The 19,921-nt window shown below is 34.8% G+C and overlaps 2 protein-coding genes across 6 annotated transcripts in view; one reads left to right on the forward strand and one right to left on the reverse strand.

Annotated features, from left to right (window-relative positions):
- The window catches only part of LOC308413775 (vomeronasal type-2 receptor 116-like), a gene marked incomplete at both ends in the record, with an annotated part of 53,847 nt that extends 38,919 nt beyond the window's left edge, over positions 1-14,928 (forward strand). Inside the window, 6 exons of one of the 5 annotated variants that reach the window (XM_080908824.1) lie at positions 1,052-1,248; positions 2,480-2,768; positions 4,415-5,227; positions 6,974-7,201; positions 11,424-11,547; positions 14,024-14,928. In XM_080908824.1, coding sequence (XP_080764950.1) covers positions 1,052-1,248; positions 2,480-2,768; positions 4,415-5,227; positions 6,974-7,201; positions 11,424-11,547; positions 14,024-14,928 — 2,556 coding nt within the window. Of the gene's footprint in view, positions 1-1,051; positions 1,249-2,479; positions 2,769-4,414; positions 5,228-6,973; positions 7,202-11,423; positions 11,548-14,023 lie in introns of those variants that run through there. The other 4 variants (XM_080908829.1, XM_080908828.1, XM_080908825.1 and 1 more) reach the window with 4 other exon arrangements.
- LOC308413593 (vomeronasal type-2 receptor 116-like) overlaps positions 1-19,921 on the reverse strand; it is a gene marked incomplete at both ends in the record, with an annotated part of 711,488 nt that overhangs the window by 504,032 nt on the left and 187,535 nt on the right. The window lies entirely within an intron of this gene.

The raw sequence follows: 19,921 nt of genomic DNA on the forward strand, positions 1-19,921 counted from the left end.
GGCAGAAAGTCATAATATGGAGTCCAAATATTAGAATTACTCTTTTATTAGTGTTGACGGTGAGTCCCAGGGACTAAAGCACCAACCAACAAGTATAAATGGGGGGATCCATGCTCCAGCTGGATATGTAGCCTCATTAACATATCTACTGAAAGGAAACCCCTTGGTCCTGTGAAGGCTCACTGATGCAGGGTGGAGGAATGCTATGATGCTAAGGCAGGAATAGGTGGGCAGGATGGGGAACACTCTCATAGAGGTAAAGGAAAAGGGGATGGAGTGTTTGTAGAGAAGAAAATGGGAACAGTATGATACTGGAAATGTAAATAAATAATACAACCAAAAGAATAAAAAAGAAAAGAATGCACACAGTGTGGCATTCTCTCTGGATCTTGTTGAACCTTTAAAACTTCATCTTTATGCAATTTAACCATGGATCTGTGAAGAACTGTATTGTGTAACTTTGGACAAAGCAGGATAAAATATATTTCAGAATTGGTCTGGTTATTGATTCTCAAGACAATGCAAGCAAAGGCCTTGATTAACCACTACATGGTCTATGGCTTTGCATGACTATAAAGATGAGCCTGCCTCTTTGTAATACAATGTCCTGTGTATTTCGAGTTGCCCCGATTGTTCACTGTTCCTGAATGTCTCACTGTGAATCATCTGACACAACCCACTGACATCATTTCTAATTGTGTTCACATAATCACCTGGTTGAAACTTTCCAAAGACCAAATTTGAAAAAAAAGGGCTTCCTTCCAGGCATTCAAAATCATGAGTGATGTCATGGAGCCTGAGAAGATATTATCCTCCTAAGTGTTTACCTACCCTTGTTTATTACGTGGGCTGTGGGTACCAGTTGCAGAGCCTCAGGGAAGAAAGATTTTAAGATTCCTCCAGGGCCCAGGAGCAATCTGAAAAACAAATGAATCATGAGTATGCAACAAACATCTCCTTTGTCCAGAGATATAAAAGCTGGTGGAAAGTTGAGGTGCTGATATGCATGGCACTTCAGGATCCATAGCGCAGAGATTTCAGACAGGAAAATATGTTCATTTTGATGATAGTCTTCTTCCTCCTCAAGATTCCACTTCTCATGGCAAATCTTATTGAACCCAGGTGCTTTTGGAGAATAAATTTGAATGAGGTCAAGGATCAAGACTTGGAGCAAACTTGTTCCTTCATTTTCGGAGCAGTTCAGAAGCCTATGGAAAAAGATTATTTTAACCAGACTCTGAATGTCCTGTAAGTGCATTTTTATTATTCCTTGTAAATGAAATTGAATATTTCTTGAGTGATCTGAAGATGAATATTAGGGAAATCTTGGAATCTTCTGTTGCTAAGTCTGAACACCAGGAAGCAAGCTCCATTCTCATGCAGACTTAATTCAATTTTCTCCTTTTTATTAATCCAGGGAAGGGTTTGATTTTCTTCCAAGTGGCACCTAAATTAAAGCCTAGATGCTGAGGTACATAGGACTATATACATTGATCCTTCACATAAAGCCCTCCTCATAACAGTTTTTGTTGCACTCTAGATGTAATGATGTGTTAAAATTGATCATGCAATATTTCCAGTGTTTTATCCTAATAAATTGTAAATAAGTGGTACCCAGTAGTACCCACAGTGAATAGTTACATTCCTGTGTAAATAAAATATGTGAATGGTGCTCTAGTAATGAAGTAAGACCTTAATCTGTGCACAAAGCTTCACAAAGTGCCTCACACAGGTGTATTTTCTTCATTTGAAACAAGGATAGTCTATTGTAAAGATTCTGTTAAAAGACATGGAAGTTTTGCCCTCTTATGTCCTAAATAAACTGTGCTCAAATACATAAAAACATATGCATAAACATGTTACCTTTAGTAAATGCATTTATGATATTTGAATGTATTTAAAGATAATTCATTAGAAATTTTTTTCAGCAAAAGATTGAAAAAAATAACAAGATGAGGATAGATATGAGGGGACATGTTAACAATATTGGCCACTTAATATATGTCTTTGTAAGTATAGAAAACAAAACTTACTGCAGAAAGGCTATTATTCACTCATAAATCACATTTTTGCTTCCTTAAACAATTCAGTTAATCTCACAAAAATATCATAAACTCAGTGGTGCTCATACCACTTCTATTTTTATGTTGCTAAATAATGTTAAAATGAAGACATGATCAGAATTATTGACTTGTGGTTTTCTCTTCACATTCTGATCAAGGACTCAAAAACAGAGATGGAAATCCTGTCTTTGGATGAGGTCACAATTATATCTTTTTTATTGAAGAAACACTGTCATGAACTTTTAAACTGTTTGCTAGTTTCCAGGTTCTCAGGTTTATCCCTTCTCACAACAAAGCCGTTGTTTCCATTAATAGAGGTCAGATGTAGAAACTTCCAGTACAGAATAGTGCACCTATTGAGTTCAAGTGATCATTCCTAAACATCTGTTCACAATAAACACTGTTCTCTTTTACAGTGAAACATCTAAACACCACAAATATGCTTTGGCATTAGCCTTTACAGTGGATGAAATCAACAGGAATCCTGACCTTTTACCCAATGTATCTTTGACTATTAAACACAATTTGGGCCATTGTGATGGAAATTATTTAATACCTCCACCATATGGAATTTATGAAAAAAATGTACATATGCCTAATTATATATGTGGTGAAGAAACTACGTGTTCATTTCTGCTTACAGGACCTTTTTGGTTGGCATCGTTAAATTGGTGGTTAGAACTTGACATCATCTTATCACCTGGTGTGAGTCATCATAGGGTAGTAATTCTTAAAGTCATGTTTCTTTGGGGTTTTGATATCAAGTAAGAAAGTCATTGAATGAGAGTGGATTAATGCTTATGTCAATCTACGCTGTTACATGGTAATTACTAATCAGAGACATGATAGGCCTTTTGCTAGGGACCACCTCCAGAAGTTGACAGAGTCCAGAAAGGAGGGATAGAGGAGGTCATGGAGGATTGAGTCTGGCTTGGTGGTAGAGAGAACCTTGCAGCCTTGACAGACTGGTATTCAGAGTATTATTTATGCAAATATCAATAAGCAGAGATTGATTTATGTTGTTCCAATCCATAGAAAATATTACTTCTGTCCAAGATATGTATTATCTTGGTTATACATATAGATTACCATTGGTAGACCAAAAATCACAGAGTTATCACTTACAATCATGGATCACTTACACTCATGGAGCTGTTAAAAGTTTAGTGATAAACTATGATGGAACAGAATTATTTTCACAAATATTTGCTCAATAAACCAACTTTTAAGTATGTAGAATATGTTTTGCAAAGGCATGGCAGACTATACTTAGCTTGGTAGTTCATGACATTTCAGTGGCACTGGATAAAATTAAAACCTCCAGTGCAGTCTGCAGAGTTAGACATTTTACAACCAGTGAATGTGTGACTAACCATTAATGGTCTGAGTGCCAACTCTCTGTAGACATGCTGGAAAAATTTCAGCAACATATTGTTATATTTATTATAAATCATTTTCTTTAATAATAAAATGATTATTTCATATGTTTATGGAAATTATTGGTATGTTTTATCTTGGTTTTTTTTGTCTCCTCATCATAAGATACAAGAGTGAACCTTCATAAGTGAACTTTCTAAGAGAGAAGGGTTTGGTGATTCTGATAGCTTGTTCTTTCATATTTTTACACACGGTTATTTTTCCATCATTATAAGACACTTCATATGGAGGAAAGAACGCCATCCAATCTAACTTTGTTTCTGTGTATGTTCCTCAAGAGATACAGTCTATGAGTCCTACATATTTTGCTCCATATTTGCCTGGGTATTTAGTAGGAATTTTTTAATCTGATCTACTGCTAACACTTTTACGCTGGCAAATCTTATTTACAATTTTAATTACTTTGTTTTGTCTCTTTCCTGAGAAAGTACAAAGGCAGATATTCTCACATTATTCAGGAGCCTTATACTAAAAAGAGAATTCTGGCATTTTTATGTGTTTCAATCTTTAGTATAGTAGATAAGAATTTTTTCTAAAAGATAAAGCAGTAGTATTCATAAGTTTCCTCTTAAATATTAGAAGTATTTCTGAATTAAGTCATAATAAATGACTTTTAAAAAATTAGTCAAATATTCAGAAGTTGTACATATATTAAAATCCCTCCAAACATCAAAAACACAGATTCAAGACAGAAGCTAAAAGACAGAATAGCAGTTATTATAACATGCAAATACATTCCATTACCTTTGTTAAACAGCCATGCTTGCTGTTCCCATTAGAAGTGTATGTGGCAGGCTTCCACATTGGCTCATTTAAATCATAGATGAGAGGACAAGGTAATCACTGTTTTCAGGTAAATATGATCACAGGTTTTTATGTGCACCACACCTCATGTGCTGCTCTCTGTGTTGTAGCTCCTTCAGCTGACCTATGGACCTTTCCATTCCATCTTCAGTGATAATGAACAATTTCCCTATCTCTATCAGATGGCTCCAAGGCACACATCTCTAGCATTGGCCATTGTATCCTTCTTACTTTACTTCAACTGGAAGTGGGTCGGCCTTGTCATTGTCTATGATGATCAAGGCCATCAGTTTCTCTCAGAGATGAAAACAGAGAGTAAAGACAGGGGAATTTGCTTTGCCTTTGTGACCATGATGTCATTCCTTCAGCAATCATATTATTACAGAACTGAGATGTACCACAAACAAATTGTGATGTCATCTACTAATGTTATTATCCTTCATGGGGACGCTGTGAGTATTATTGAATTGAGCTTCAGAATGTGGGAATCTCCAGTCATACAGAGAATATGGGTCACAACAAAACAATATAATTTCCCTACCAGTAACAGAGACTTAACTCATGGCACATTCTATGGGATTCTTACTTTTCTACACCCCCATGGTGAGATTTCTAGCTTTACAAATTTTGTACAGAAATTGTACCATCCTAGATACAAAGATTTATATCTAGTAATGCCAGATTGGAAGTACTTTACTAATGAATCCTCAGCATCTGACTGTAAAATACTAGAGGACTATACATCCAATGTCTCACTGGAATGGCTAAAGGAACAGAAGTTTAACATGGTCTTTAGTGATGGTAGTCATAACATATACAATGCTGTGTATGCCGTGGCCCATGCACTCCATGAGATGAATCTGCAACTAGTTGATAATCAGGCAACAGACAATGGGAAAGGAGCCAGTTCTCCCTGCTTGAAGGTATAGTTTCTTCTATTGGGTGATTCTTGGTGTTTTCTTTTTATTTTAATTGAACAACTTTATTTTACAAAACAAAGATAAATGTCCAGATTTTAAAAGCATTTTTGCATAAAAGTATGTGAATATATTTTTTCCGTACTGGAATTTTTTTAAAGGTTTGATAGTATGCCTTAAAATCTTACTAGTTACAATGAGTATAAAGTACATGTAAAACCAGGTATAACCTGGAAATAATCAAAGTGTTCTTGGTGTGTAAAGTTTAAGCAAAAAAATTATTTTTTCTTTTTTGGCCTTTGTTTTTTTGAACTTCGCATAGTCTGTAAGTTGTTTCTGGGGTGTTCAGAGATTTCTGGGGTCAGTATCCAATTATCATTGACCGAATATTATGTCTGTTCTTTTTTGACTGGGTTGGTGTTTTCAATTGCATAATCATTTAGAGCTTCTCAGATGCCCATACTTAATGAAATTTGAAATATTTTCCAAAATAGATAAGTTTGTGAACATTTTTCCTAAAGAAAAATGAAATCTAGTGACTGGTATAAATGTGAATGGAAAAAGAAGGTACAGGGTATCATTGAAGTTTTGTCATTTCATATAGAGTCCCGAATATCCACCAGTATACCCATATCAATATTGGATACACAGTCCTTCCATCCTTCAAAAAGATAAGTTTTTATTTTTATTTGTCAATTATGTGAAAATCATTTTAAGGAATGGTTTTCTTTAGGTTTCTCCAGTGATTCTGCCCCAGTGGAGGCTCTGGGGAACTTACTTGGTTTTCTCAGTGTAAGTAAACAAGAAATAGTGTTGGTATTCAGTTTGTTATATATGTATTTTCAGTGTAAATTTATCTTTCTCAATGTGTACATGTATATGTTTTACACTTTTCATGTATCTGTGTTTATATTTGTGTTGTTTTATACATACATGGTTATCTCTCTACATGACTCTGGAATAGGCAACAATTTTTATATACATGACTTTGTTTCTATATATGTGTATTTATATGTGTGTTTCCTTTTTCTCTATTTATCAGAGAATGTTTCTTTGTGTATCAACTTATATATTTTGGGTTATTATGTGTTTCTATATATTTGTATGTACTTAAGTGTATGTGTCTGCCTATATATTTTTTTATGCGTTCCTCGACCTTCTCCTGTTTTTGTCATTAAGTGTGTGTATAAACTTCTCTGTGTCTCAATATCATTCTGGACTGGTGCTTATATATTTACACCTCTCTCCATGTTTCACTCTCAATATGTTTGCATATGCATGTGTGTATATGTGTGTTTGTATGTATGCCAGTGTATGTAATTTGTGTGATATAGAATCTATGTTTTTATTTGAGTGTATATATGTCTTTCTTTGTGCCAGATTGTTTACATATGTGTCAACATTTATGCATATTTTTTGTAAATAGTTGTATACCTGTATTATATGTGTGAGTTGTATAAGATGTGAACTCCTTTCTGTGTTAATGTGTGTGTATGTGTCTGTGTGCGAGCGCATACATGCGTGGGCTCACATATCTGCATATCTGTTTTGGTTCTGCATTTATGTTTGTTTTTGTTTGGCAGTATTTTCTGAGAGAACTGAAATTCTTGGAATATTACCACTTCATTTTATTTGCATATGTTTTGATTTCTCTTTCATTCTTTAAATGACGTTGCCTTTACTATGTAGTCATAACCCATTGTGTGCCTTGAGGGAACATATGTACAATATAGAATGATGCTTATCTTTCAGATAAATTCCTTTCTGGGAAAGGTCAACTTTACTAATCCTCTAGGGGACAGAGTGATTATGAAACATAGAGTAATGCTGCAGGAAGACTATGACATTTTTCACATTTGGAATTTCTCACAACACGTTGAGTTTAAGGTGAAGATAGGACAGTTCAGCCCATATTTCCCACATGGTCGACTCTTTCATTTATCTGCAGGAACAATTGAGTTGGCCACAGGAAGTAGAAGGGTGAGTGTGTACTAACTTATTGATTCCTAATACACAACAGTAAACATTGAAATGAAATGTATTGTCACATCAGGAACCAATTCCTACGCTCCTGTATTTGGTTTCTCTTTTTCATTTTTGACATACTTTTACTAATACTTTGAAGATCTTTTTTAAACAACTTTATTTTACAAAACAAAGATAAATGTACAGATTTTAAGCATTGTTTGCATAAAATTATACAATACGTTTTTGTCAGTACTTTTTTTCAGATTTTAAAATAATTTTTACATAAAACTGTATGAATATATTTTTAGTCAGTACTTGATTTTTTTTAACGATTTGATAGTATGCATTGAAAACTTAATAGTTACAATGAGCATAAAGTACATGTAAAACAAAATGTAACATGGAAATAGCCAAAGTTTTCTTGTTATATAGAGATTTTTTTGTCTTGTTTTGTTTTGTTTTCTTTATTTCTTGGACTTCATACTGTCTGTGAGTTGTTTCTGGGGCAGTGCGAGCCTCTGGGGTTAGCATCCCATTATCAGTGACTGCATATTATGCTGTTCTTTTGTGACTGGGTTATCTCACTCAGAATGATATTCTCTAGATGCAGCCATTTTCTTAAGAATTTGGTCAAGTCATTGTTTCTGATGGCTGTGAAGATCTTATACATGCACAAAATACATCTTTGTTATATCAAAACCATTTTCTGAAATTTAACAATTACAAAACTGGTTTTTTACCACCATTTGATATTCTTTAATTTAAACTGAACAATATTCTCTTCATTATTACACAGTAATCTCCTCCATTATAATAAACCTCTGGAACAGATGGTGATTTGATAAGTGTGAGGTTAATATTACAGTTATGAAATACTAAGAGTCTTGATTGCTAACTACTATTATTATATACAAAGATCTCATCCCATATGATAGAAGGATACTTACCAAATTCATTAATGAACACAATTACGGAAACTCCTATCCACAGAAAATCACTTAGATAAAGGTGAAGAACTCCTTCACACTTTTCAGTAAGGTGAACAACAAGTCAAAGAAACACACAAACAGCAAAAGAACTACAGAGAAATGACTATTAAACACATCAAAAACAGCAATAACAGAAATCAGACAAAAGAAACAAATAATTTACAGTTATAATTAAATATTTTTGATAACATTCTCTAACTGAAATTAAAACAACAGGGATGGTTTGTTTTTATGACATTCCTTGATTGCATGCAGAGGATAGAGAGACTTATACATGAGGAGAAATTTTCTTTATGACAAAGAAAAATCAGTGGAATAATATAATGTATTTTAAGAGGAAAAAGGGAAATTAGAGAATAATACCTCTGAAAATTGTGTAAGAATCATTCCTGACTGAAACCTATCAGAAAACACAAAATAAATATCATTTTCTGAGCAAAGAAATAATTTATTCCAGCAATGCAAGCAAGATTCAACATTTGCAAATCTATTAAGTGTAATACACCACACAATACAGAATTAAATTAGTTTCCAAAAATGTCCAGAAATGGCTCCTTTTTTATCAGATTGAAAGTTGTTTTATCTTTTATTTATGATTTTAAATATTTTTATGCAATGTATGTTCATCAATTTTCTCAAAATATGTCTTGAAATAATTGATTATTCTTATTTAAAACTAATTAAATTTCGAGAGAAAAGATGTATTAAAATTCAACTTATAAAATCAACAACTTCATTGAGAATAATTTCAATCTTCTTGTATCTGTTGAGGCCTGCTTTGTGACTGATTATATGTTCAGTTTTGGACATGGCACCATGAGGTGGTGAGAAGAAAGGTTTTTTTTTTTGTTGTTGTTGTTTTAGGATAAGAGGTACATGTGCATGTTAATTCCATTTGGTTCATAACTTGTTAGTTTGACTATGTCTCTGTTTAGTTTCTGTCTCCATGATCTGTCCAATGACAAGAGTGGGGTGTTGAAGTTTGCCACATTATTGTGTGATGTCTAATGTGTGTTTTGAGATTTAGTAACATTTTTTACATGTATGTTAGGTACCCTGCATTGGGAGCACAGATTTTCAGAATTGAGAATTCATATTGCTGTAATTTGCTTTGATGAGGATGAAGTGTGCTTCCTTTTTTTTGATAATATTTGTTTCAAAGACAATTGTATTTCATATTAGAATGGTTACTCCAGCATGTTTCTTGGTACCGTTTGTTTGGAAAAGTGTTTTTTACCCTTTTACTCTGAGTGAGTGTCTGTCTTTGTCACTGAGGTAGTTTTCCTGTATGCAGGAAAATGCTGGGTTCTTTTTACCTATCTAGTCTGCCTGTCTCTGTCTTTTTATTAGGGAATTGAGTTCATTGCTGTTGAGAGATATTAGGGACCAATGATTATTGTTTCCTTTTATTTTTATTGTTAGAGGTAGAATTATGTTTGTGAGGCTGTCTTCTTTAGGCTAGTTGAAAAAAATTACTTTCTTGCTTTTTCTAGGGTGTAGTTTCTCTCTTTCTGTTGAAGTTTCCCAACTAATGTGCGTTGTAGGGCTGGATTTTTGGAAGACATTGTGTAAATTTTCTTTTGTCATAAAATATCTTGGTTTCTCCAACAATGTTAATATAGAGTTTTGCTGTATATAGTTACCTGGGCTGGCATTTATGTTCTTTTAGGATCTGTATGACATCTTCCCAGGATCTTCTAACTTTCATAGTCTCTGCTGAAGAGTCTAGTGTGATTCTGATAGGTCTGCCTTCATGTGTTACTTGACTTGTTTCCCTTAATGCTTTTAATATTCTTTCTTTGTTTTGTGCATTTAGTGTTTTGACTATAACATGAAGAAAGGAATATATTTTAGGGTCCCATCCTATTTGGAGTTCTGTAGGCTTTGGGTATGTTTATGGGCATCCCTTTCTTTAGGTAAGAAAAGTCTTCATCTGTGATTTTCTTGAAGATATTTACTGGCCTTTTAGTTGGGAATCTTCACTCTTCTATACTTACTATCCTATGGTTTGATCTTTTCAGCATGTCCTGAATTTTCTGGATGTATTGGGTTAAGACCTTCTTGCCTTTTGGATTTTCTTTTACTATTGTGTCAAAGCTTTTATGGTATTATTTGTCCCTGTGATTCTCTCTTCTAACTCTTGTATTCTTTTGGTGATTCTGGTGTCAATGACTCTTGATCTGTTTCCTAGGTTTTCTAACTCCATGGTTGTCTCCCTTTGTGATTCCTTTATTGTTTCTATTTTTAATTTTAGATCCTGTATGATTTTCCTCAATTTCTTCACTTGTTTCATTGTTTTTTTTCTGTATTTCTCTATGGGATTTGTGTTTCCTGTATTTATCTATGGGATGTATGTGTGTGTGTGTGTGTCTGTGTGTGTGTGTGTGTGTGTGTGTGTGTGTGTGTGTTTGTGTGTGTGCGTGTTGGTGTTTTCATTACAAGGGCTTCGACCTTTTTAGCTGTGTACTTCTATATATCTTTAAGGGAGTTATTTATGCCATACTTAAATCCATGTAACATCATTATGAGTTGTGATTTTAAATCAGAATCTGGCGTTCCTGGTGTATTGGGGTATCCAGTACTTGCTGTGCTGGAGAAACTGTGTTCAGAAGATGCTGTGTGTTTTGTTTTCTGTTGCTTAGTTTCTTTAACTTGCCTCTCACCATCTATTAACCTCTGGTGTTAACTGGTGTTGCTGATTCTGACAGGGGCTTGTTCCTTTTGTACTCCTGTGTGTCATCACTAGTGTAGGACCAGCTTTCTTGGAACAGGGTCTGGGTACAGAGAGCTCAAGCATAAATGTTAATAGAACGCTCCTTACTGGCTCTACTGCCCACAATGAGAAGGACATTCCCATATCAATGAACAATTAAGAGAATGCTTCAATGATATGAGGACAGAACTAGTGTTGGATGAAAAAATATTTCAAATTTTTTTCTTTCTATTCATAGTACTTAGGGCCAAATTGAAAATAATTACCAAAAAAACCATCATGTTGAAAGTTCTGTAGATTTTGCACACAGCTTACTATCAGCTCCTTTTCTTGAGTCTGTAAGTGTTCAGAAACTATCCAACTTTTCTTCAGTGTATTTCCAATGTTCATGTGGTCATTAAACAAAGGACAAGGTGACCTGTCCTAAATTACTGTACATGAAATAAGCTCATTTAAATCATAATGTGCTAATATAAAACATAAAATAAATAGATAAAACTCATTATCTACATGTGTCTAATTTCATTTTCAGATGCCATCTTCGGTGTGCAGTGCAGATTGTAGACCTGGATCCAAAAGAATCTGGAAGGAGGGAATGGCAGCCTGCTGTTTTCTTTGCAGCCCTTGTGCTGAAAATGAAATTTCTAATGAAACAAGTGAGTGTTTGCTGTTCTGATAAATCCTGCAAATATGTATTACGTTTGTGCCACAGAGAGATAATGAAGTCAACTAAAAGCAAATAAAATATAAAATATATAACTTTTATAATTTACTAGTTTTATATATATATATATATACACACATATGGAGAGAGAGAGACAGACAGACAGACAGACAGAGAGACAGAGACAGAGACAGAGTGACAGAGAGAGAGAGAGAGAGAGAGAGAGAGAGAGAGAGGAAGATAGAGAAGGAGAGAAAGAGCATTAACAAAATTCTGCCAAAAACAATCACACATACCTTGTTCCTTCACCCACACACCAACTCTTTTCAAATTAATGAAAGATGACATTTTCACAAATAAATACTTTAGAAAATAAAAATATTATTTTAGGCAATTCTTCACAAGATTTTTCAAATAATAAACCTATTGTAAAACTACATATATATTAGACTTTGGTCTCAATATTTTAAAAAGAATTACTTTAGTGCTATTTTATGAATATATCTTTCCTATATAAAATTATGCACAACATGTAATATAGGAGCTCCTAAAAACAAAACCCAATATAGAGTAACTTGACTAAGTCATGAGACTGCTAGGTACTAAGCCCATGTTCTCTGTAAGATTAATATAGAAGTGTAAAGTAATGGCAAATTTGTGAGAAACTGCTAAGTGTGTTTTATTCAGAGGACCATGTTCAAAGCAAGATGTGATCTGAATCCAGGATGTAGAGGACAAGAGTTGATCCATAATATAGAATACACTAAGATAATCGTATCAGCATGTTACATCTCATGCCTATTAGTAAAAAAATTATTTAGGGTTTACAAAATGCAGAACGTTCATGGGTAGCCTTCCAATCATTTTGCCCCTCGTTTTACAGAATTAGTTAAAATTCTTAAAAGACATGATGCCTGTGCGATGGCTCAACAGTTAAATTATTCATAGATAAGTTTTACATTCTGAGCTTATTCCTAAGGTGCATTGAACCAAGCAACCTACTCAGGATACATCAGTTGAAGTGATGCATTCTAACATACACTTTGCTAAAAAGAATAATTTTTAAAAGTATTCTGAAATTGTTTTAGATGTAAAAATAAATAAAAATTAATATTTACATTGATGAATGACAAAATTTATACAATATATTTTAGTACATTAATTGCTTACATATGTGGGATGAGAAAGACATGTTTGGAACACATAAACACAAAAAATACCCCTCTATGTATATTTACATGCACTTGTGAGATACCTGAAATGGCTGATGGGATCTGAACTCAGGTTCTCTTAGAGCAGAATGTTCTATTCATACCTGATCCAAATTCTTAGGCTTTATTGAATTTATCAAATATAAAATGATAGGTCTTCACAAATGCACTTCTCTAGTTAAAATTTCTGAATACCAACAAACGACATAAACATTTGCTGAAATGACATAAATATGAAGTGCAACTACAATGAGTTCATATTGTGGCCATGATCAAGATGACAACTTAGGAATGGGGTACGATTGCTTAAACAAACAATCTGGGTTACCACTCTTGCTGGAGAAATTCTGTTCTATTTATCATTCTTTTTATCAATACTGATTTCATCTCTAAGTGAATTCACAGACACTGAGTCCCCTAGGAATGGAGATGAGGCAAGGATGAAAGTGCTCAGCACTCCAAATGAAGAATCGAGGTGAAGGGCTTCTTACTACAAAGTATTGACAGAGGTCCTTTTCCCCTTCAATGCTAATATTACGGCATCAGATGACCGATAACCAGAACTTTTGTTTACATACTCACAAATGAGGATATTCTGAGGGCTCATTTCTTTAATATTTTCTACTTTTCAAATATTAATATTATATTACCTTTCATTTTCCTCCTTCTTCTAATAACATATGACTGAAACTTGTAAATTCAGTAATGCAGTTTTTACACTAACATGAATACACACACTCACAAACGGACACACACACATACATGCAGCCTACCTGTTCAATTTAGTTTTTTTTTATGTCAGCATGTTTGAGATACTAAATTCTCTAGTAACTATTACAGGTCTTGTCCCAGTAGATGGCATAGTCTTAATGTGTCATAGAGAGTGAAATAATTAAAGATTTCAAGAAACAGTGTAGTGTTTAGTATTTAAAATATAACCAACTGCATACTGTTTATAAATGTATCTTCTCTGACTTCAATAATCTACTTGATATCAACATAGAACCAGCAGATGATTTAGGAAGTCTTTGCATTCTGATAACATTATAAATAATATAATCAAAACTTAAATACATAAATAATTGTTTGGTTTGATTTCCCCTTAAAAATCGAGAGTGATTTTGTGGAGCAATGTGATTCAAATATTTTCTTATCATCAAAGGCAGCAGTCCAAGGCTTTCTTAACAAGCTCACTTGAAATACCTTGCCTATAATATTTTTAAAGTAGCACTAACTAAACTTTCCTTTCTACATCAGATATGGATCAGTGTATAAATTGTCCAGAAGGCCACTATGCCAACACACAACACAACAAATGCCTTCAGAAAGCTGTGATCTTTCTAAGCTATGAAGACCCCTTGGGGATGGCTCTTGCCTTACTAGCCTTCTGTCTCTCTGCATTCACAGCTCTGGTACTTTGGGTCTTTGTGAAGCACCATGACACTCCTATTGTGAAGGCCAATAACAGAATCCTCAGCTACCTATTGCTGGTGTCACTCATGTGCTGTTTTCTGTGCTCCTTCTTCTTCATTGGCCATCCTAACAGAGTAACCTGTATCTTACAGCAAATCACCTTTGGGACAGTATTCACTGTGGCTGTTTCCACAGTTCTGGCCAAAACAGTAACTGTGATTCTGGCATTCAAAGTCACAGACCCAGGAAGAAGGTTGAGAAACTTCCTAGTATCAGGGACTCCCAACTACATTATTCCCATATGTTCCCTCTTTCAATGTATTCTGTGTACAACCTGGATAGCCGTTTCTCCTCCCTTTGTTGATACTGATGAACACTCTGAGCATGGCCACATCATCATTGTGTGCAACAAGGGCTCAGTAACTGCATTCTACTTTGTCCTGGGATACTTGGCTTGCCTGGCCTTTGGAAGCTTCACTGTGGCTTTCTTGGCCAAGAATCTGCCTGACACATTCAACGAAGCCAAGTTCTTGACCTTCAGCATGCTAGTGTTCTGTAGTGTCTGGGTCACCTTCCTTCCTGTCTACCACAGCACCAAGGGCAAGGTCATGGTTGCTGTGGAGATTTTCTCCATTTTGGCTTCTAGTGCAGGGATGCTTGGATGCATTTTTGCACCCAAGATCTACATCATTTTAATAAGACCAGAGAGAAATTCTATACAAAAGATCAGGGAGAAATCATATTTCTGAACAAATATTTCAGGAGGTATGTCCAATGTAATGTTGGTCCATACCCACAAAATATTGGGTTTCAATGCATGTATCTAGTTTAGTATCCATCTCACTGGTTCCTCTAATGATGTCTGGAGATATATATATATAAAATCTCGTGTGCACAGTTCATGAATTTTTACACTCATTTAAGTGTTTAGTCTCCTTTGCAAGAACTATAAATCCAAAGTTATTAATAAAATTTTAGTCATCATGTTGCATTCATGGAGATTTTCCCTCCTTGTAACTTTCAGAAATGGAAATATAGTCGTTAAATCTATTAGCTTTTGTAGAAAGTGCTTTCTAGGACAGACCTGGCTACACAAGCAAATCTTCACTTAAATCAAACAAGATATCAAATATACTAAAGAATCAACAAAGATGAAATCAGAACATATTCACTGGCTTCCAGTAGGACTGCACACGTGGCAGAATACTGACTGGTTTATCAGCTTTTAGTCAAGCTATTGGCTCATAGTTTACAGAGGAAATATTCTTTTCTGCTATCCAATACAAATATATTATATCCAACAATGGACCGAAAATGGAGACCCCTACAGTTGAATTAGAAAACAATTGGTAGAAGGTGACCCTATGGAAAGACCAGCAGTCTCAACCCACCTGCATAACCAAGGCTTATCAGACACTGATTTATCGACCAGACAGCATGCACCAGCAGATATTAGCCCCCTGACACACATGCAACATAGGACTGCCTGGTCTGGCCTCAGTGAGAGAAGACATACCTAACCACCTAGAGACTTGAGGCACAAGGGATTGGGAAGGTCTGAGGTTTGGAGAGGAAGATAAATCTTCTTGGAGTTAATAGAGGGGGTAAGGGATGAGGTAGGGGATGGGGAAGAGTCAGGCACTGAACCATTAGGGGAATAACAACTGGACTGTAAAATAAAATAGTTAAAGAATAATGAAACAAAATAAGCTTGTACATATTTGAGCATGCTATTATATTGTAGTTTTTGAAGGGATTGGTAAAAGTACTGATATTTGCTTGACTTCAATTTTTCTCCATCTGCCCTCAATGTGCAGTTCTGGTTGAGTTCTTGACTCAGAAAATTCTAGAACAATGGACAGGGAGCCAGATGCTTTGGTTATGCTGTTTCCAAAAATCTAAACTTTTCAAAAGAACAATTGAATGTTTGCAGCTGAACTAAATCCTTCACATTTGTCAATAATCCTCCCACAGTGGGATGCTGAATGGGTCTAAAATTCATCAGCATTTATAAAAAGTGTCACTTCCCTAAGTTAGTCTTTACAGAAATATCATCATTAAAAGTGACCCTGTAAGGAATACATTCTGCAATAACTTTCATATTCTTCTTGTGGTAAATTTATGGATGATGCTATTTATACAAAAAATACTTTATACTTAAACTGCAGTTTAAGTGAATCCTACAAAAGTATAATATAATAAATGGTCTTCTCTAAAATTCCATGTCTATTATATTCCAATCTTGAATTTTATCAATATTTTCTTATATTTTCTTACTTATTGTATGTGTTCCTATATATGTTGTTGTTACACTGTAAGTGGAGGAGCCATTGAACATCATCAAATGGTCAAAGGTCAACTGGACTGTACTTGTCAGCTGCTGGGAATCCAGGTTCAAGACCTTTGATAGATTAATGAAGAAGACAAATGGACACTTGTAGCATTAAAAAAATAGTAAAACAGAGACTGTAGACTCTTTTCAAAAACTAGACACCCCATTTCAAAAATCACATAATTTTATATTTTTATAGAATAATTTTTGATTAATTTTTATACAAATAATTTTGGCCTCTTCCACACCAAACAAAAAAACAAAAGAAGAATGGCATACAAACAAATTTCTACCTCTACCAACAACAAAAAAAAAAAAAACAGAAAATAGAAATCATTATTACTTAGTATATCTTAACTTCCATGGACTCAATTCCCTAATAAAAAGACATAGATTATCAGACTGAATATCAAACAGGATAATCATCTCAGAAACAAAGACAGGCACTACCTCAGAGAAAAGTGCCTGTAACAAAAACTTTCCAAGCAAATATTCCCAAGAAACAAGCTGGCGTACCCATCCTAATACCAAATAAAGTAGATTTTCAACCAAATGTCTTTTTCAAAAAAACAAGGAAGGACACTTTTTACTGGTTACAGGAAAAATCTATCAAGATGAACTCTCAATCCTAAGCATCCATGCTCCAAATAGGAGGGCACCCACATTTATAAAAGAAACCCTACTAAAGTTCAAACCATATATTACACCACACAATATAAGAGTGAAGACGTCAACACCCCACTCTCATCAATGGACAGATCATGGAAGTAGAAACTGAACAGAGACACAATAAAACTAACAGAAATTATGAACCAAATGGATTTAACAGACTTCTAAACAATATTTCATACCGAATAAATGAATATATCTTTTTCTCAGGACCTCACTGCATCTTCTCCAAAATGGACCACATAGTCAGTCACAACAAAATACTCCCATGCTTCCTATCAGATCACCAGTGATTAAAGTTTGTCGTCAATAACAACAAAAAGCCCACATACACATGAAAACTGTACAGTACTCTATTAAGTATAGGTTTTTAAAGGACAAAAATAAAGAAAGAAATCAAAGACTTTTTTTACAAGTTAAGGAAAATGAAGGCACAACATTCCCATACTAATGGAATACAGTGAAAGCAGTGCTAAAAGGAAAACTCAAGCTCTGAGTGCATCCAAAAAGAACCTGCAGAGAACATACATAAAAGCTTAACACAACACCTGAAAAATCTAGAACAAAGAGAAGCAAATACACCCAAGAGGAGTAGATAGCAGGAAATAATCAAATTCAGAGCTGAAATTAACCAAATAGAAATTAAAAACCGTACAAAGAGTCGACAGGAAAAGGAAGCTGGTTCTTTGAGAAAATCAACAAGACTGGTAAACCTTTAGCCAAACTAACAAGACGGCAAATGGAGAAAATCTAAAATAACAAAATTAGAAATGAAAAAAGATACATAACAACAGAAATTGAAGAAATTTAAGAAATCATCAGATCCTACTACAAAAACCTATACACAACAAAACTGAAAAATGTAGAGCAAATCGGCAATTTTACTTAGCAGATGAAATAGATGAGTCATAAATTACCTTAAAATTTGCATCATGACGACAACACTATTCTGGACCTCAAGCTGTATTACAGATCAGTTGTAATAAAAACTGCTTGGGACCTTATGAAATGCAAGGCTTCTGTAAGGCAAAGGACACTGTCAAAAATACAAAACGTCAACCAACAGATTGAGAAAATATCTTTACTAATTTTATATCTACTACAATATATAAAAATAACTCACAAAGTCAGATTCTAGAGAATTAAGTACTGCTTTCAATAGCGGGGACAGAGCTAAAAAATAATTCTCCAGTGAGGAACATCGAATGGATAAGAGTCACCTGAAGAAATGCTCAACATCCCATGACATCAGAGAAATGAAATCCAATACACTCATGAGATACCACCTCACACCAGTCAGAAACAAAAGATCAGAAACTCAGGCGACAGAAAATGTTATGGATGTGCAGAAAGACACACTCCTCGACTCTTGGAGGGGTTGTATTCTGGTACAACCACTCTGGAAATCAGTCTGGCAATTCCTCAGAAAATTGACATAGCACTACCCGATGACACAACTGTATCACTCCTGGGCATATACCCCAAAGAAGCTCCAAAATCTAAGAAGGATATATGTTCCACCATCTTCATAGCAGCCTTATTGAAAATATCCTGTAGCTAGAAAGAACCATGATGTCTTTGGACATAGGAATAGATATAGAATTTGTGGTATATTTACACAATGGAGTATTATGCAGCTCTTAGAAACAATGACTTCATGAAAGTTATAGTGAAACGGATAAAACTTGTAGCTAATCATACTGAGTAAGGTAACCCAGTCACTCTATATATGTATGTATATATACATGTATATATTTATATAATTCATGGAATATACTCACTAAATAACAAATACTAGAACAAAAAGCTCAGAATACCCAACAAACAATTCATTGAACCTGTGAAGCTCCAAAAGAAGGAAGGCCAGAAGTTGGATGCCTCTGTAGTTTTTAGAAGGGAGAATAAAACACTCATTAAAGAAAATAATGGGCCAAATACAGGAGCAGAGATTGGAGAAAGGATCATATGAAGACTGCCTCACATGGGGAACCATCCCATATGAAGCCACTAATCCCATGCATTATTGCTGATGCCAAGAAGTGCTTCCTGGCAGAACTCTGATGGATGCCTCCCAGAGGCTCTGCTAGAGCCAAAATGACATAGTGGAGGAAGCTTTCAGCTAACCACGGAACTGAACACAAGGACTCCAATGAAGAAGCTACAGAAATGATGGAAGGAACTGAAAAGTTCTGCAACCCCATGGGAAGAACAATCTTACTAACTACCCAAACCCACCACAGCTCCCAGGGACTAAAACATTAACCAGTGAGGTTAAATGGAGAAACCCATAGCCCCAGGTGCATATGCAGCATAGGATAGCATTCTCTGGCATCTATGGGAGGAGAGAAATTTGGTCCAGAGAAGGCTCCTATTCCAGTGTAGAAGAATGCCAAGGTGATGGGAAAGAAGAGGGTAGTAGAGAGATGGAGGGCCTTTATGGAGGTAATATTATGATGAAGGGGGGAGGTGGGATTGGGGGAGAGAGTAAAACATGTGAAATTTAGTTGCAGAAAATATTCAATAAAATAATGCAGAAAACAAAGTAAGTCCTACATGAATCTAGGCTTCAAGCAACATCTGTCCCTTTGAGTGGTGCTGCTTTTCAGCTCCCATTGTTAACAACAGAGTGCTAGTGATTTCCTCTCTAACCTAAACTTACCATCCTTCTGGATGAGTCAGTTGCCATTCATCTACTTGCTTTATTCCTCCCAGATTTCTACTTTTGTCTCATTTCCTTAACC

The sequence above is a fragment of the Micromys minutus genome (assembly GCF_963924665.1).
Source record: "Micromys minutus genome assembly, chromosome: 32".
Classification (NCBI taxonomy): Eukaryota; Metazoa; Chordata; class Mammalia; order Rodentia; family Muridae; genus Micromys; species Micromys minutus.